At 41.8% G+C, this 20,634-nt stretch overlaps 1 protein-coding gene across 1 annotated transcript; it reads right to left on the bottom strand.

Moving 5' to 3' along the window:
• Positions 1-617: 617 nt before the first annotated feature.
• On the bottom strand, positions 618-20,585 carry mindy3 (MINDY lysine 48 deubiquitinase 3). The gene is made up of 16 exons (XM_020092521.2): positions 20,446-20,585; positions 19,670-20,005; positions 18,998-19,077; positions 18,151-18,211; positions 17,844-18,044; positions 17,605-17,656; positions 16,773-16,887; positions 16,427-16,500; positions 16,180-16,259; positions 15,897-15,967; positions 14,872-14,952; positions 7,148-7,220; positions 5,285-5,357; positions 3,264-3,351; positions 2,381-2,452; positions 618-1,549 (listed from the first exon to the last, which is right to left on the bottom strand). The coding sequence occupies exons 2-16, from the start codon at positions 19,761-19,763 to the stop codon at positions 1,400-1,402; spliced, it is 1,365 nt and encodes a 454-aa protein (XP_019948080.1). The 5' UTR covers positions 19,764-20,005; positions 20,446-20,585; the 3' UTR covers positions 618-1,399.
• Positions 20,586-20,634: the final 49 nt, after the last annotated feature.

Raw genomic sequence — 20,634 nt, 5'->3', positions numbered from 1 at the left:
CAGATGGTTGTGTCAGATTAGGCTCACATCCTTTCTCCATTAGACGGATCCATTAGACACACACCCAGCCAATATTACAACACTCCTGTGCATAGATGCAGAACAGGCATTAACTGTACACACACTCAAACAAACGCATAAACAGAGTTAAGAACCCTAGTTCTCGTCCTAAACCAGGACTAAGTACTTACAGTAAATAGTCTAAAAAGATACTTCTGTAAACACTTGGCACTTAATGACTCAATAAAACACAAAACAGTTGTGACATGCCAGTGACTTTAGGCTGCCTTATAAAATGCCTGTTTCCATTGTTGTCTTTTGGGAAGTTTTGATAGTGAGCAAACAGAAAGATTCAGTGTTCTGTCCTAGGAGACTGATTTGATGTTTACAGAGAGGTAATTAAGTCACCATCAGTGTCTTGAAGATTTAGTTAAAACTCGATTTGGGGTCTCCGAGGGGACACAAAACCTGTTGGTCTGTGATTTAGTGAAGAGGGGGAACTAGACCTTGGACACGTTGAAACCCGAGGCTGTCAGATGTCGAGGTCAGGACATGAAATTCATTAGAAAAAGGACACAGAGTGTCTGTGATTTCAAAGCTATCAGCCACACAGCATGTGAACAAAAAAGTGTTTATTCCAGAACCTTGTGTGTGTGATAATAAATACATGAGCACTTGGCCAACATCCTAGTGTGGTGCACGAAGCACACACACTCACAGAGAGCACCTAAACCATCTGGGTGAAAACTCTGAAGAATCCCCCTGTTCATATCTCTGGGGTCTGTGCGTCTGGGTTGGTCCCTTTAAACTGTAAACGCTTATCAGTAGCTGTGACTGTGACTGTGTGTGTGTGTGTGTGTGTGTGAGAGTTTGTGTGTGTATATGTGTTCTCACATGTGGAAGGCTTTGGTAGGTTTTCTCTCAAACAGTCCTATAGCTGCAGTAGTGTTTCACAGTCGACTGGCTGTACGTGTGGTTCAACATGTGATTTGGTGAAGCACTCTCGTCTTTGAACCATCCCCAGCCTGCTCCCTAAATACTGTCTCACTGTCTACTGCTAAACTGTAGCAGAGGTGTCGGCACAGAGCAGAGCTGTAAAAAATAAACAGTCAGTCCTTCTTTTCTGTAAAGGTGAGTTTGTTAATTTGTGAGAATGCAAAGCATGGATCTCATGTGTGGATGTGTAGTTCATTCAACTGTCTGCATCTCATGTTTGTGTACATTTGTGGGTTTTCTCATTTGTTTGTGTTGTAGATGTGGATGTTTGCATACTCTATGTGTCCGAGTCTTTGTAACCTGGCGACCTGTCAACGTAAAGAGGGGATGCAGGAGAGGGTTGTGCGCAATGAAGCAGTAGTGGTCTGTCCACATGCACAGATGCACACAGACTGTGTCGGTGCTAGTTCAGTGACGGGGAGCGGTCGGTGGTCCACAGCAACTCAATGTAGGGCCACTTGGTCTGTAGGCAGCGCTTGACTGGAGTGTCGTCTGTCCGAACCATGGGGTCCTCAAAACCTAGCACCAAAGCTGTCCCTTCCACATACTCCACCTAAAAACACACACACATGTAAATACACAGTTAACACAGAGTTAACCAAACACAGATATCAAACTACTTTTTCAACTTAGACTTTAAGTCTATCAATCTCTTTCAGACACTTCCTTCGAGAGGTCAAAGGTGAAAAGGAGAGGGATGGATGCAAGTATACAACAGATGCTCACAACCGCACAAACACACACACACACTGCAGGAGACTGCTGTCAGCAGGTCTGTTATTCCCATCTAGAGCTATGGGAATGGAATTGCCATCACAACCTTATAGGCGCCTTGCTGCGTGTGTGTGTAGGCGTGTTCTTTTGTGTAGGTACACATGTGGTGCCTTTCCTACATTTTCAGGTAGCAGTATGGGAAAAAAGCCATTTTACAGAATAGACCAAATTGACAGATGAAGAAAGTGATATTCCTGAGTCCCAGGTTTGTGCACCGCCACACCAGCTACATCCACTGACAATCATCCATCAAACTAAGCCTCCTTAATAGGCCTGTGTTTGACCATTTATCATCACTCGGCTGCTGACAGTGGCCTCCGTATTAAAATGACTCGAAAAACAGGAGGTTAAGCCAAGGTTTCTGGATGGATGGACAGGCTATTAAGCTCGCAATAGCTACTGTTTATTCTGGAGTGGCAGCCTGCCTCCAACAGTGTGTGTGTGTGTGTGTGTGTGTGTGTGTGTGTGTGTGTGTGTGTGTGTGTGTGTGTGTGTGTGTGTGTATGAATGAATGATGACAGGAAAATAAGAAGAAAAATTCTAAGAGTGTAAGAGAATACGAGAAAGAACCGCCACCATCAGTCGCTATTAAAAAACCTGAGTTTCTTACCCTCTCGTTGTGGTTTGACTGTTTAAGACCATTGTAGTGGTAGACGGGAAATGAGTCTGGGATTCCTGAATCCTGAAACACAGACAGAGAGCACAGTGAAAAACATGCAGTGTTGTCAAGAGTCTTTGGTCAAACTGTTCACATAGCGATGGGGGTAAAAACCCACAGACAGAACATGTTTATGTCTCTGCCTGCAAAGCTTTAGGTTACGTTATATGCTGTGTGTTAGATTCAGAGGTGTGCATGAATACTGGTGCATTGAAGCAAAGCTCCAATTACAACAAAGCAGCCAACAATAGAAAAATGTCCAAACAGTGACACTGAGCCAAAACACTTCTCATGACTTTGGCTTGAAGGTGCAGGATGCTAATAGGGTGTGTTGTCTGTGAGCGTGTCCAGCTTCTCTATATATGAAACCCTAACCCTCACCCCAATCCCACGTGTGTCTGAGTGTGTGTGTCCAGTTGGCTAATGGTAGTATAATTTCTTTGCGGCTCGGGGCCGTTCCTCTGGTGAGTCCCCAAAGCCCTGATCACTTTAACACAGTTCCCCTCTATCTCTCTCAGTCTCCCTCACTCGCTCTACCTCATAAAGGCCTCTCTCCACTCTCTTTCTAAACGTCTCGGCAACTAATGTCATATGATGACGAACACACGCATAGATTTCACATGAGACACCACAGGAATGTTTTTGGAATACAAACCTTTGATTTGCTGAGACGAAAGTCCACAAATGCTTGAGAAATAGACAATGGTGTCACCTACTGTAAGTGTGTGTGCATGGCTCTTTTACCGCGTGCTTTAACTGTGGTATTGGTTTGTATGGCTGGTTAAAAGTTGTTTGTCATTTTGAAGTGGAAGTCCACCTCTGAACACATACATACCTGATTAGGGAAGAACTCCAACAGGAAAGGGCCCAGAAGAATTATGCCCAAACTCTCGGGATCCAGCTTACTCTTCACCAGACTGACGCTGAGACACAGAAACAGAGATAAATAAGGAAGTAAATAAAACAAGAGTAGAAGAAAACAGATGCAGAAACCCAGAGAGAGAACTGACAGAAGGAACATGCATGAGAAATGCAACAGGGGATACAAAACAGCAGCATGTGATGTCTTTTGTATAAAAACAGACAAACGGGTGGTCGTTCAGTGACCTTATGATGCCTGTTTTGGTAAGTGTGTGCAAATTTTCATGAAATCCATGGTGCAACTAAATATACCTCTTTCCAGACATTCCTACTTGTTAGATCAGTGTTATTATTATTCCACCATGATAAAAAAAACAGGCCTGATTGCCCTTTTAAGGTAGTGAGGAGAGAAGCAGGGGTTGTGCCCAGACACAGGAGAAAGCACTGATTATGTACTCATCTATCGATTTGAACAAGTTGCACATGCATCAGATTTTTTCAACAAGATCCATGGATTATTCCCTGGAAATTGGTGAAAATGTCAAAAAAACACCCTCTCTCAGAATGTTAAAGAAAGTGGCTCATGTCCATCATTCCACCAAGCTGTGTGGAAAACTGTTTTTACATAATCCTGCTGACAAACAATCAAACAAACGAACAGGGGTGAAAACATAATTCATAATTCTCATTCAAATTGGAGCAGTCATGAGCAGATGGTGCTTCCCTATGCCTACATTGAGCGTGCCACATGTATTCCTTACATCCAATCCATCCTTGTGTAAGGGTTACAATACAGTCACATGATGTTTGTCTGGACGTGTATATCATTTGAAACTGTATGTAAAGCTGGCTCTGCATTGAGGGAATACGTGAAGAGTTTTCATTTATTTCAGTGTTACAATGGGGCATTCAATTCAGTGAATATCTTCTGAAAACGAAAGGACATATTCTTGTATTCTTCGGTCACACTGAAAATAATTGCCTTTTGTTGCTATTGATGCTATTGTGTATCACAGCCTGCAATTCAGAGACCAAATTAGGAGACAGAGATTATTCAATATTGACTAGAATGATCCAAAAGTTGAATAACATCCCAAAAATCCCAAAAGAAAAGTTGTTTTTAATATCTTTACAATAGATAAAATTGCCACAAACAAATTAAATGATCAAAGGACTATAATTCCTCTGAGCTATATCCTGATTAACTAAGAAGGCCAGTGTCCACATAGTCGGTTAACCACAAATCGTAGCAGCTGACTCTCATAGGTCACAGGATATGTGGAAACAGTTTCAGGCGTGTATGTTTAGTCCATCACAGGCAACCAGAAAACAGTTTGCGCTCATCCTCCATGAGTGATGAAAGACTTGGATTTAATACTTCTGCATTCTCATATCAATCATCCAAGTTGTAACTTATTTCACACCGAGGAATCCTTGCAATAACTCTCTGGTTCTGTGGTAAAAGAATGAGACTGGTCTGTTTTGCACTGGGAGTCTGGCCCCCCACCCCAGTTTGCTGAGTTGCATTGTGATGCATCAGCCATCTGGGGGTCTGCAGAGCAGATCAGTGGTCCGGTGACTTGGCTGCAGCATTGGGTCTTACTGTTCCACAGATGAGAACGTGCTTCTGTTTGAAGCCGCACTTTAAAGCGTTTCCTCCCTCTCGCAGTCTTTCTTCCTGCCGTTAATGATCTAAGCCTCAGTTTCTGACTTTCTTTCCTTCGTTCTTTCATTCTTCCCGGGCTTTTATAGTGAGCTCGCTCTGGTCTTTCTTTATAGTTAGCTGCTAGTGAAACATGAGCACAGGGCGGCTGACCCGGCCTGGCCGTGACTTAGGAGGTCGAAGTTTAGAAGCACTACAGGTGCCACCCACCCACACGCACACACACACACACACACACACACACACACACACACACACACACACACACACACACACACACACAGGCTGATATGCACACACAAACATAAAGCCTTGAACATGCAAGCACTTACTACTCAGGTTCCGAGACAAGGTCAAGGGCTTTCATCACATCCTCCAACAGAGACTCAGCAATGAAGCCATTATCTGCAGAGAGGGAGAGAGAAAGAGAGAGAGACATAAAGAAAAACTGATGCACTGGCTGACCTTGGACAAAACATAAAATACAGGCTTCCGATGAAAACCAGGGGAAGCCTTTACCTACACACATATGGCACAAGCACCATTTACATCATGGGCTCTGGGGAATTAGCTCATCTGACACAACAAAAAAAACCCAAAACTAAATCCAACATACACACGCACGCACGTACGCATGCACGCAGACACACACATGGACACACAAACTTTGTCCGTTCTCTCTGACCTAAATTCCATGGCCGTGATGATCACTTTACCTGAGCAGAGAAGCTTTAAACATTAACATGTGTTCTTGCCCCAAAGACTGTTTGTGTGTGTGTGTGTGTGTGTGTGTCCGGGCACTTACAACATGTGAGCATGTGTGGGCTGTTGTTTAGATACATACATAAGCCTCAAGTGTGTTTTGAGGAAGATTAACTGACAAGCGCTCTGCTTCTCTGCTCTCCACTCAGTCATGCCTTTTCAGTGCCAGATGTCTCTCTCTGTGACAACTGGGAGTGTGACAAGCAGCAGAGAGGGCACACACGCACACGCACAGGCACACGCACAGGCACACGCACACGCACAGGCACACGCACAGGCACACACTACACAAGGACAGTGACAAACACCACAATTTTACAGGCCATGTGGGTTTCTGAGTGTATGACTAGTGAGTCACTGTTGTGTGTGTGAATGCGTCTGGCGCCCTTTTTCCACAACACAGGGAGCTGTGCTGACTCTCCATGTGACACAGGCAGATTTATGGGCCCTTTGCACAGCACTCAACTGTGCTGCTGGCTATGGCATATGTGCACAAACTACATTGTGTGAACTCATGTGTGTGTCCTGTACAGTACATCTACTATAGCCCAATATAATAGTGAATAATATAATATAGTGAATAATATTATTCATGGCGACAAGAGTACAGCACAATTAATTTCTCAGAAACAACACATAAATTAGTTACAACTGCTGATATAGTCAGGTCCTTGGCTGGATGCACTTGCAAAATTTAATCTAAAAGTGTGTGTTGTTAATATGCTCATGTCTTGAGTGTGACTCCCAACATCTCTCCCTCCTCTTTCTTCTCCAGAAGAGGAGAAACAATACACAACAGATGTGGAGACTAAATGTTTCATTTCACTGCTCTCTCATTAAGGCACGAAGACCCCGCACTGCAATCTTGAGGCTACATGAGTGAAAAATGCTTTAGACATCCGACTTTCGTTTCTTCTCTTAAACTTCCTATTGTCATTATTTCGTCCCTGTGTCCTTCCCCTTTTACCCCAGTCACCTGGAAGTGACAAGAAAGGAGGTTAAGGAAAATTAGGAAGAGAGGAAAGCAGCAGGATGGTTGACTCAGCTGTTAGAGGAGCTGATCTCACCAACCTAAACAACAACAGTGGAGATGAGACAGGGGAGATTCTTTATGTCTGCAGAAGAAAATAACAGAGACGGGAAACAAGAGAGACGGGACGAGGGGAACAATGGAGGTTATAGATGCATCTGCTCATCCATGCAGGAAGAACTGAAGAGGCAGATGTTGTTTTCTTAACTTGTGTGTTTTTCTTTGAAATTCAAAGTTTGGATTAATAAAGTACATCTGTGTGCCAGAATTTTCATTTAGCTGGAGTACTAATGAGCAAATAAAGTATGATCTATAAAAACAAGTGTGCAGGGGGTGAAGAGCAGGAGACATGACTCAGCAACATACGTGCACAATAAATAAATGATACAAACACGTTCATTACCTTCAGGATCAAATGACTGGAAGACTCTCCTGGCCTGTTCTGATGGAGACTCCGGGCCTACTAGGGAAATCTCCTGTACAGTTACAGCCAGGGAGGAGAAACACAAAGGTAGGAAGAAATAAGACAGAGACAAAGACGGAGGAGAGAGAAGAATAAAAGGTGAGAGATAATTCTTGATGGCATGAAGAGGTCTGACCTAAAATTGACCATGTAGAGATTTGTGACCCAACTGACAGAGAGGGATAGAGAAGGGAGGAGAGGTGGGATTAGATCATATTATGGGGGAATGTGTCTTCATCAGTGTTGAAACATTAGAACCACTGAGTGAGGAATCAGACAATCATTAAGACCAACTCTCAAATAAAGATCTGGATTGTACTCATCAAGGGTTTAGCGGGACTAATGTACGACAAACTGTTGCCAAGACATTCAGCCAACATACAGAACCACATGTTGTAACAGTGGGTGATGCACTGCTAATGTGCACTGTGCGTGTGTGTGCCTGTGTGTAATCTAAGGGCCCAGTGCAATCACCAGAGCCCATCAGCTTATTAACTGATCTGCTGATAAAGTTAGACGGTTTGTTTTCACTCCAAACGCACAATCAGGAAATCGAGTCTTACAAATACAGCCCATGATTTATGACAAGGCTTACAGTGTTTGTTTGTTAGTGAAATTCAGAGAGAACAATGTTGGCAGGAAGAACATAAAAAGAGGGAGTATGTATGTCTACAAGAGGGTGATGCCTTTTGTGGCTGGCATAAGAACCTTGATAATCTCTAAACCAAAAGGCCTCAGCATGCTCCAAACAAAGCACTTGTCAGATCACTAAACAGCACATTAAACAATGAACAGCACGCAAGACCCTGTGAAAATGTGTGCTGTCGTCCCTATTTGCAGGATTCACTATAAGTTCCACAACAAATACACAAAAGACGCCAAGCTCTTGGCAGGAGGAGGATATGACCTCAGGCTTTTCGCCTGCCTGTGTGTGGTTATTTGAAACATGGATAAACTCTTTTTAAATGACACATAGAATAACAAGTCAGAAATCAGACACCCTCTGCAGATTTCATGAGAACTTGTTCTTGCTAATATTTTCAGTGTTATTTAATATTTTCAACGTTCTGTGAGTAACTGTCAATTCCCAACAGGCAACTTTGCAAGCAAATAACAATGAGTGCAATGGTGAGAGGTCACCAGTGACCGGGTCTTGTGGTATTTGAGATATATTGCATAAATAAGTATTTCGAGAAATGTGAGTATAGTGAAAAGGAGATATGATGGAGATTTTCCCAGGATATTAGATATTTGAAGCCTTTGCTGTCTCTCTACTGCTCACACACACACACACACACACACACACACACACACACACACACACACACACACACACACACACACACACACACACACACACACACACACACACACACACTGTGGAGGCGAGAAATCAGACTGTTCCTCCATGAGAGGGTGTATTTATGACAACGAAGCACTGGAAAAACACACAATGTTTATGGAGAGCAAATGAACCCTGCTCATCTTCTTTAGCTGGCCTTTATTAAAGCCTGAGCCTCAGGTTCACGCAGACTGCTTGGGTTTCACGGTCCAGTTATTACTGTACTCAGGGAGAGAGGGGTTCAGGGGGGACACATCGAGAAGAGATGACTCCCAGCTGCCCGCTCTTCAGATGCAAAGAAAAACAGTCACAGAAAAGGCGAACATGCAATCACGCACTATTCTGTCACACAAAGTATAGCAGCGGCCTGATGTGTTAACATTACAGGCTCCATAAATCTGACAGTAGATTTGTCATTAGTTAGATATAGTGTTTCACATGGACAGAGGTCTTTTTGCTGATCCTGGAAGAAGTGCTGAAAAAGTCCCTTAGCAGTTCAGTACATTTCTGCAGACAAACTAATTAAATGTAGGATTAACAGTAAAGTATGGGTCTTGAAACATGAACTGTTTTGATAAACTCTAACTTTGCCTTTTACCTGAACAGAAAAAATACATCTTTTCAGAAAGTGGTGAAAAGTCCAATAAGCCTTGTGAACAAAAGCTCACTTTGTTCGTCAGACTTTCAGAGCAGAATGGAGACATTTAGTGTAAATAACCAGATAGTACTATGGCTTCCAGGATGTCAGCACTTTAACACGAGTATGTGGACAAGAGACAAAAACAAAACAAAACATAGTATTATGGCAAGTCTGCACATGCTAATATGGCTAATGAGAACTTTGAAAAGAATATAGCAGACAATGATTAACATGAGCGAAGGTTCATGCACATACACACAAATGTACTTGTGTGCATGTGAGTGTGTGTCTGTGTATCTGAGATGACAGGTCTGCTTGGTTGTCTTTGATCCCTGTTTTATTAGAGGCCTGAGGAAGATGGCGCTGAGTTGGAAAACATGTCATGAAGCGAACACGCTCCACAGGGAAGGTGTGTATGTAAGTGTGTGTCTCAGCGTTTATTTCCACTCAAACTCACCATGTTGCAGTATGTTCATGTGTGGGAGAAAACATCTCTGTAATAGCAATAATTAGGCCTGTCCTGCTGAAATGTGTTTGCACCAAGGTCCTGTATTCTATTCTCTCAAGAGTGCCAACATTCATAGCCGTTCAGACTGAAGAGACACGCACCCAGTAAACTCAGAGAAAACTTCTCTAAATGGTATTACCTCCAACGAAACCATCAGGAATCTGGGAGTTATCTTTGATTTGTTCTTTGTCTAAAACACATTTCAAAGACTGACTTTTTTCATCTTCGTAATGATTCAAAAGTCATGTACATGTACGTCCTGTCTCAAAAAGGTGCAGACAAATTAGTCCACCCTTTTGTTTGTCCAGACTTGATCATGGATGGTGATCGTGGTGGATTGTTGTGGTCGATCATGATGGCAGCTGATCATGGATTATAAATACAACAAGATTACTCCTTCATCTCTGTCAGAAACTTTCTTTTGTGCAAATACTTTAAACATTGATCCACTTCTTCATTTACATTAGACACTGTTTCTCATCAATGTATATATGTATATAAATAAATATAAATAAATATTGTTATGTGCTCTGCTACTCTCGACATCTATTGCACTTCTGTGCATATTTAAATTTTTTTGGGGGGTCATTTTCCTTACTCTTGATGAGGGCTAAAAGCGGTACAAATACAATTTGATTGATTGATTTATTGAAATGGAACATGCCAAATGAGCAAAAGGCTGTCCTGTGAGCAAATGGCGTGTTTTTGTGTCTTCTCAGTCAGGACAGCTGACACATAACACGAGTATTGGGCAGTACATACGCAAACTCTTTTTTCTTATCAGACCAGACTTTCAGCTTCACCTATATAAGAACAAACTAATTTCTTTACCATGTGCACAGTTTTGGAAAAGGATCACAGCCTGAAACTTTGCCTCAACTAAACTTTCTCTCGATGCTTCAGTGGCTCTCTTAGGTTGAGAATTCATCCCCTATAGACCCTTTTCCTCTCTTGTTCTTTCTCTTGCCTAATTAGATCCCTCTTTACCTGCCTCTTTCCTGCGTTAAGTAGGTACTCTGGTTCTTGACTATTTCCTTCCCTTCTAACCTTGACTTTTTCTTCCATTCTTCCGTCCCTGTTTTGTCCTTTATCTCCACATGCAGGTAGCTACTTTAGGACAGAGGGTCAGGACAGGACATTTCTAGAGTTACTCTTTCTTTCTCTTTTTACTTTTTAGTCTACCAAAGAGCTATTGTGTCTGCTGAGAGGTTCTGAGTGGCTATACAGTGCATCTGAAGGGATCGGTTTCAAGGCAACAAAGCAGAGTTCCCCGGACGGTGTCTCCTGCCTTGTTCCTCGTAAGTTCACTTCACTTCATGACAGCATGAGGAGGAACGTCAGGAGCCAGTCTGTGTGTGATTGTTTGTTACTTTTTGTGTATGTGTACTTGTGTTTGTTTGTTATGTTCACCTTAATTAGCCTTTGTCCCATATAAGAGGACAGGAAGTAATGGAAAACCAAACACTCTTTCATGTGGAGTGAGTGCAGTATCGACTGCATGTTAATGTCTGAGTGTGCGTTTCAGGTGTGACAGACGGGACAAAGTGGTGATTTATGGAGCTGTCTTGGATGAGAAAGACCGTGTCTCACCAGAAACGTGAGGAGACACCAGAGGAGAGTTATGTAGCGCGATGATGGGTCCCATAACAGAGACCAACACACAGGGGAAAAGGAAGGATAATGCACCACACACACACTAACAGAGAGCCTTTCATTCTGCCATAATGGCCTTTGGTCTGACCTGTCACTGATTATTAATGACTGTTAATGTACACTGCTTTGTTATGTTGTGTTTCTGTGTGGCCCGCACCCTCTGATCACACCCAGACTGGAAAGGCATCTGGTTTAACAGAAAACACACTATTTGAATGATCTATTATATATGTTTCATGTTGCTCATACTAATATTAATTCTCTTAGTTCACACTACATACAGTACATTGAGGGTAATGCGCATAATTTTGTATTACTGTTTATCAACTCAGCATTCTCTCCTTGTGTTGATATGACTTTATCAAGTTATCGTTTTCTATTTGCTGTGTAATGATATATCATTATCGAATCCTGCAAAAGTTCCTTTATAAAACACATTTGAATTCAGTAAATCCAGATTTTTATTCAGATCTACACAACATTTCAGTCCTGATTATATCATGCCTGATTTTCAAGATCCCTGAATTATTCTGGAAAATGTTGAGAAACGGTGGCTCTGCCCCTGATCCTGATCAGCAAAATGTAAATGCAAAAAACATAATGTCCTTGACAGAGATAACTATAAGGGCTCATAAATGTTAATGAGAACTTGTATCGGTATACTCAAGGGTCTTACATTTACACCCAAGCAAGTTAAACTATTATTAGTATTATGATAATGATTTCAGCCTTTTAGCTCTTTCCCAGTCCTTGAAGGGCACGCTGTGAGTGTTTGCAAACACAGAGCGCCACAATGGCTGTTCTCCCTCCTAGTAAATCACTGACCCAGAACACGACAACTGTACGCATACACACACAACACACTTGTATCTCCCTGGAGAAGCAGACACACAGCCTGTGAACCTCATCACTCAGCAAAAATGTCACAAGAGGATCAACCCCACCTCCATTCCTGAGTGACCGCTCTTTAAAGTGCATCCTTCCTTTTTACTTCTCTACTTCCCTGCTTCCTCTTCCCTTCCCATGAGGGACCAATAATCTGAAGAGGTTGGTTGAGGTGTGCAGGGGAATCCTTTTCTTGGGGAACCAATCTACTGTACACTTGAGAGGATAGCTTCAAAAGCAAGAGGAAGGAAGACTGAATCCTTTTTTACACATAATGCATGATACGTCTCATCCATCACCTATCCCACTTCTTCTTTGCTCTCTCTCTTTCTTCCTTTCTATCCTTCCTCTGGTATCTCAGAAACTCTTGTCCAAAAACAGATCCCATTACATGCCATTATACACACTCAGGATCTCTCTAACATGCACACACAATACAACGGAGGGTAGAGAGTGTGGGGGGGGTTGTTGTGGGTAGGGATCAGAGATGGTGGAATGGCCTTTTGTAGGTAGATTAGATAAAAAACACTAATGCCATTAAGCTGATGGTCTGAAAGCCACAGTCACACACTGACAGCGACTCAGGAGAATACACACCCGTCCCCTATGACAGACAGAAGGAGCCGCTGACACATCAGAGGCAGGGATCAGGTTTTCTTCTTTTGTTAGCCTGATGGCTCTATATCGAAGCTAAAAGCTACATAACCAGGTAGTGTGTATATTTGTATCATCAAGGCTGGGAAATCTCAGAGTGCTGCGAATAAGCTCTAAACATAGATTCCCTTTCAAGAAGGACAGGGTGTCACTGAGTGTTCTCGCCCTCTTCCACCTTGTCTCAAAGTTGTACTGCCGGTATAGAGAAGTGTCAGCTATCTACGTCAGTATAAATGCATGTGTGAGCGTCTGTGTGTGTGTGTTGCCAGTCTCCAGTGGGACAAATGGATCCAGATGGGAACTCCAGAAACATTCCCTACAGGAAGCCATCCACCTAAAGCTGCACACACATACAACACTAATGCTAATCAGGATTAGGTTCCCTGCTCTCTGGAATGTGTGTGTTTGAGCCAGGCTGTGTGTGAGTGTGTATATGTGAATATGTCACCAGCGCTGGGGGAGTTGTATCAATCGGTAAGTCATCAGCGCATGCATGACGACTTTGGGTCATCACTGAGGCAACATATGATCCACTCGCCTAACAGGGTAGAGCTCTATGCATGTAAGTGAGCTTTTAATCAATGGTATTTTGAGGGTGTGGCATTATGATGAAGATGACTGCCTGGGATGTTTCTGTCTCTCCGGTGCCATTTTCACGACAGCAGAGAGAATCAATTTGCTACAACCAAAACTGCCAGCTTTAATATACAAGCTACATCAACGTATCACATTACATGTTCACTGATAGAGATGATAAACATGCTTGTTTGACTGCAAGGAGGTTAAGTGGACACACACACACACACATGAGCAGTGATCTGATGAATCATACTCCTATCCAAGAGCCAACGTTTTTCAACCGAAGTTACAACCGCAGGGTTGACCTCAATTAGGGTGAGCCTTCTGTATCTTGTGGCATAGCCCTGTGCATGTATATATGTGTTTGAGTGTATATCTGAGCTTCTGCAGTTGCAAGAAGATGATGGCAAGGCATTTTTCCAAGAATTTCCAAAGGTTGTGACCACATGAACCTGGTTCCAGTTTTGTTTTCTGCGCTTGTAATGCATTTCACCCAAAAACAAGGGTCGATTCTGCAGCACAGATTTGCCAATCTTAAGGCTCCAGTGTGCAACAACTTAAAACAGTGTTAATCCAGACTACATTATTATTACTATGATATAAGTGGGTATTTGGATTTTGTTCGGTATTAATGTCACAGACACTGGGCAGGTAAGTAAACCTGCATTTGCCAATTGTCTTTAGGTCACGTACTATAGCTGAGAAACGAAATAGATAAACTGACCCAAAGCCTTGTTCCATTGGAGACAGTTTGTTCTGTTTTTATCTCTTAATGTCTCATTTCTAACATTTTTTATCTGCTTCTGAGTTCCTGGGACTTTTTTTGTACAACAAAAACAAGTTCTTATGAACAAATGCCAGAACAGAAAAATGTGTGATCCATTTTTGTTGGAACAAACCTGCCAGAGAAGGCAGACAGATGTATACTCTAAAAGGAGGCTCTCATTGAAGTCCAAAATCAGCGTTTCACACATGATGGCCATACATTATGTACACAAACACATTGTTTGGTAGATCACAGATTGTTGAGAAACTAAAATTGTGTGCTATTGTGTGTGTGAGAAAAAGAGCATGGCGATAAATGTGTGTGTGTGTGTGTGTGTGTGTGTGTGTGTGTGTGTGGAAACACAGCTTTTTTCCCTCTTAATGCTGGATAGGTGAAATGCCAAGAAACAGTGCTGGCCATATATGACTATCTCCTGCGCTCATTTTCCCTCCCCACCCTTTCTGCCTCTTTTTTTCTCTCACATTGATATCTGACCTGGACTATATTAAATCTGTTAAGCACGTTCCATATTTAGTTTTTTCTAACCTGCTGAGGAGACTGGCTTTTATTATGCACTGTGTATCTCTGTGTGTGAATTATGTGTTTGCTTGCTGATAGATGACTGTATTCAACTTGCCTTGGTGAAAAACACAGAGAGGTGAGTTTCACTGCCAAGGATCCAAATAGGGAACTTTGGAGACTTGAGGAATGCCCCGACCTAAAACACACACAGACACATGCACACACAGAGAAAAAGAATGCACAACAAATGAATCTATTTTGAGTAGTTTTCATCATGAATCAGACTGTTCAACACACAACATGTTATTATGAAGCACATTCATATTTAAACATGTGAGAGAGGAAGAACATCATGTTACTTGTCTGGACCCTTAACAAACAGTGGTATGTACTGAAATTGATATTAACAATTATAATGTTGAACTTTTTTTTCACAAAGATCATCTCTTATAAGTCACTTGCTTTTCTAAATAGTGGCATCATATTCAGCTTGAACTTCCTTTTTATGCAAGAACAATAAACCGAATGGTGCAACATTACATGAACAGTGCACCGTAAGCAGGCCTCTCAGCACTGGACATGAGGTGGTCTTTTAAACCACTCCGAACATCTCCATTTACTTTGGCAACTATCCATTTGCTATTAACATATTATTTATCTTTGGAGAAGTCACGACTCAACTCCAGCTTCTTTGGGCTTGCTTATGTTAGCAATGATAAATAAACAGCCACGATTCCTGTTTTTCAAACTCTCACATCACGTGTATTTTTAAATTGCTTTTGTCATCTACTTTGGAGTGTTGCATGTGTGACAGACAATAAAAGCTTAAGGTGAGTGGGAGTATGTTCAGACCATTCCTTACAAACACATATTTTCATACGGGAGCTCTCTCTTTGGTTTGTACTTCACATATTGTACATGACCCACATCTCAGAGTCACAAGTAACAGAAGCCATTTTTGTGTTAATTTGTTTACTTAGCACTCTCTTAGGATATACAATGGGTGTCCATCTCAGCTACTAGTGAATCTTCATTCAAAAATAAGAAATCCACAAATCCTCTGCAGATTTATCATAAACAAACATTGAATCATTTGTTGTTTCTTTGCATGATGCTCTCAGAGCATTTAAATGTCTGTACCTTGCAGTAGCGTAGAGATTCCATAAGCGTGAGGAAGCCAACTGAAGCCTGTTTATGAATACCATGTAGCTCTACAAGACGGGGAAAAAAAGAGCAATAAAATTTTGTTAAATTACGTCAAACTGGCAATAATTTGTGCCTTTTGTGCAATTCTGTGGGATGTAAGAATTATAGCCGACTGATGGATGTAGTTTAAATGTGGGGCCACAAAACTGAGCTCTGGGTGATGCGTGTGAATATCGCATGTTTGTGCGAATATGCAGTAACTTCATGGAAGTCATACTCATGCCAGAACACTCCCTGTCTCCATCCCAGACATTAGAGACTGCGTGGCCGGTTACAAGGAGGTTAACCAGGCTCTGACTGCAAAAAAGATAATAAAAAAATATCAGTAAAGCATATGAGGAATTCTAGAGCAAATAAAAGACACCCGACAACCTTTACCACACAAAAAAGACCCGGAATAGCATTTAACTTGCTGTAACAGTCTAACTGATGTGGACAGTAGGTGAAGAGAGGTGTTCTTATACCTGCCATGACCATGTACAGGGTCTATAAGAGGCTCCATTGTGTCCTGGATCTCATTTCGTATATTCTCTATGCCCTGCAGAGAGAAGACCAGAAGAGACAAGTCTGTATTTACCTGATTTATGTTTGATCATTGATGTGACAAACAGGAGAAATGACTTAAATGCCAAAACATTATGATCAAAAGCTCCTTCGTCAAAAGAAGGTGTTTTGTGTTTTTAAAAAAGTCTCTATATTTATCACTTAGATAAAATATGGAAAAGCGACACAACCAATCTCCTTGTTTCCATTACATATGTTGTTTTTCAATCCCTCTCTCCATGCAGCTGTTACCCTCATTTGTGTTACCTTGGTTAGGATGACTGAGTAGAGGAAAAGCAAGACTCCACAGCACCCCCCCCAGGTGTGGTAGAGGGACAGCACCTCATCTCTCAGCTCAGACACTGACACAACAGTCCGCTTGCTGCATGAGAGAAACCAACATTAAGATGGCTTAAAAACAATTCAAAAGACAAAATAGTTGTTGGATCCTAGGAAGCGAGAGTCAATGAGACTGATGTATTGAGTGTATCTGTCATGCCAGGGTAGTAAAGATAACTTTATCAATGGGGCACAAATCTATTAAATGGACAGGACAAAGAAAAATCTGTCCTTGTCTGTTGGGAGCCCCCTTCCTCCTTTGATTGTCCGTAGTTAGTATGCACTTCTTCACTGTGAGTCAGCATTGCTATTTGCTGACTGTGGTCTCAGCGGCCAGTGCGCAACATGATGAAATTTCAATATTCCTCTGGCAAATGCAGCCTTGCATTAATTTAGTTTGTGTGTGTGACAGACAGTTTGTGTGTAAGAATGGTAGTCAGAGGTTTTTTTATGAGGCAATCAGTGAAAATGCTGATTAGGCAACAGAGTGAATAGCAAATTCATTGTGGAGGCCAACTCTAACAGATGAGATTGATCACATTCAGTTCCCCTCAGCTCTCCTGATACTATCCTCTGAGAAATGTGTACTTCTCTATTCCATTCCCGCATATTGGCAATTGTAAGTTCCAGGATTTATGAGGTCTCGATCCCTTCCAGAAACCTGCAGTGTTATTTGAGATTATCTGAGTTGAGGAGGAAACAGTAATGAGTATAAAGATGAAAGGGGTTAGCTGTGGTGAGAATATTTAGTGTCACTTACTGAAGAACACTGTGAAATCGCTCAAAGCCAAGATCCTCAGCAGCCAAAGCAGCTAGGCAAAAGAAAACACACATACACTGTAGGATCAGGCTTACACAGCAAAATCCCACACTGTCAAACAGTCATTGAAATTGACCATTTTTGTGAAAGTGGACCTATTTGAAGTGAGCATCCATGTGTCTGTACAGTTATTTTTAAATATGCATCTCGCGTGTGAATATGACAGACGTCGGACTCACTGGGAGGCTGCTCCTGTGGTGGCTGGCTGCTCTCTGGCACGTCCTGTGTTTGCGATTGTGACTGTGTCTTAGTACGTGTGCTAGTGTGTGGGCTCTGTCCCTTTGCCCAGGTCACCAGGCAGAACCCTGTGGAGGGGCTGGAACAAGCCGACTCCAAGATTTCACTCAATATGGAACACAGGGCTGTTTTCTGCTCCTCCTCTAGCAGACACACAAAGAAAATATGCATGATTTAATGAGCTATTCAGTTACACAGTATAACACAATAGTAAAAGCAATGGTCTGGAGGTTTATGTGGACAATTTACCTGACATCTGTCTCCAGTTGGAACATTCCCTGTTAAAGATAATGTTCTTGAGAAGGAAAGCCTGTGAAGAAACACAGTCAGTCTCCAAATTTGCAAGAAAAGACAACCTAATTAACTATTCACAGATTTTGGACCCATGATCAACCTTTTTCAGTCAATTAACATTATTGACCTGCACAGAGAGTCAACACCATATGTTTTTTATTATGTATATACAATTTGAAATAAAACTAACTATGGATAAAATCATAAAGTTCCAAGTCTCAGCTTTTGTTTGAGTAGGTTACCCCCTAACCCATTATTGAAAGAATTGTGTGAGAGACATAGCCATTTCTCTGGTAACTTACAGTTTCTTGGCCAGATGTGAGTCAATTTAATATTAGTTCAAGCATAAAAAAAAAGCTCATACATGACTCCAGGTTGACTGAGGCTCTGTTCATACCTGGTATTTAACTGATCACAAGTGGACATCTCTGAGTACATCAGCTCACATCTGGCATTAGAATGTGTCACTACATGATTACAGAGTCACCACTTTTGATTCAAAACAATACAGACTGCGTGTATTCCTAAACAAATTAAAGGGGTGACGGTGCAGGTGGACAAGATCCTAATGAGGCTCAAAAAAAGCACACATTGATCAGAAATATAACTATAACTCCCACATAGTTCACAAAGTTTATAATTGAGGTCCTCCTACTGTTATGGATACCTTGGTGTTTATATCTGTTGACAGATTTTGTCTATGATAGCCTTACCACTTTGAAAAATATAGTCACAAAACTTCTGCTGAGGGCTCAGTTTTTATGACACTGTAATACCAAATCAAAACTGAACTTGACCATACCTGGACAGGTGCAATGACAGCACATGGCCCTCCTTCAAACTGCTCCAGAGCTGTGTGCTCATTCTCACTGAAAACAAATCCTGTGATGAAGACAAACAAATCTCATGTATAAACAGTGAAATGTTTCACAGTAAAATCATATGAGATATTTGATAACTGAGAGAAAGGCATCACCCTCTATTTTGATAATCAATTATTATTTTAAAAGTCATGTTTAAGAAAACACTGAGTTCAGTCCCTCAAAAATTGTGTATTTCCTATGATAGTAAAGTAAATTTCATTGTGTTTTGGATTTGAAAACCCACATAACAAAACAAGGCATTTAAAGACATCACATTGGAATATATGGGAAGATGGGCTTTGGACATTTTCTACTTATGTCTAATCAAATAAATATAACACTTAATGAATAATAAATATAACTATTAGTTGTTAGAAGGCCATGGAGTGATTCACGCTAAACTCGGCAGAAGGGCCAACTAACCAAGTGAAGGAGCTGTAATGTCTATGCACAGTATTTATACTGGCTCCGTATTTTACTGCTTGCCTGAACTTCAATTAGAAAGGAGGATCTGGCGATTGAAATTCCTGTGGTATTGTGTTGGAAAAAACTGGGATACATGTGGAATCCCTGTTTCAACATTTAACATTTATATAATCTGAGTATCTCACCTTGGGTCCATCTGCGGAAGATAGAAGCAGACACTCCTCCGCTGGAGGGTCTCCCCCAAACCAGATCCACCACCTCTTTATTTAACTCCGACATGACAACTTTCACTGCAGGTTAATCCACAGGCTCTCCCTCTTCAGTCCGACCGCCAGGTGGGGACAACAGGGATCTGCTGAAGCCAACTCTCTAGCTCTTCTCGGGGTTGACAGTCCACTTCTCTCGGGCAGGTCGAGCCGGTGGCATTGGCCACAAGCGACCTGTGTAGCTACACACGGTCTGTCTCCAGTGGCTGGCAGCAAACTGGCTGGTAGGAATGACATCAACCTAGCCACAGCAGCCTGCAAAATAATGCAACACATGTCAAGATTATTGGCTGATGCTAATAGCACACATATAGCTCAACTTCACTTATAAGGCAACAGCAGCGTCATTACACACTTTGTTAATCAATGCAATGTTAAATACTCGCTCGGTTAACACACAAGCTAGAAAGCTAACAGTGTGGTTACCGTTATAAGTTGTTCAAAACGACAGCAGGATGCATTTCAGCTAGTAACGAGGCAGCGTTGTTAACTTCTTTAACTGTTTTTGTGTTGGCGATATTTTCAAGAAGTGCATTGGCTTTTTAATGTCAGCAGTTAGCATTTAGCTGTGCTACTAGCAGCTAATCTTTCACTGCTTTGTCATTCAGCGACTTCTCACAACGCAGCGGGACCGACAGAGGTTGAATGAACTCATTCTGCTGGATCGCGGTTAGAAGACATTAAAATACAGTTACCTTGATAAGCAGTCGAGTAATTGGTTTCCGTGTCGATTCGGTATTTTGGTCACAATTTCACTATCGCCAACGTCTCTGTCATTCGTTTATTTACAACAGGGTTGTAGAAAAAAAAAACGTGCGTCCATTTGACGTGTCTGCCCATTGGCTGAAATCCACAGGGTTCCTGGTGCGTCAAGGGGTACAGCC

Source organism: Paralichthys olivaceus, chromosome 13, assembly GCF_024713975.1.
Source record: "Paralichthys olivaceus isolate ysfri-2021 chromosome 13, ASM2471397v2, whole genome shotgun sequence".
In the NCBI taxonomy this organism is placed as follows: Eukaryota; Metazoa; Chordata; class Actinopteri; order Pleuronectiformes; family Paralichthyidae; genus Paralichthys; species Paralichthys olivaceus.
Note: the sequence above shows the minus strand (reverse complement) of the source record. Positions and strands in the feature narration are given on the sequence as shown.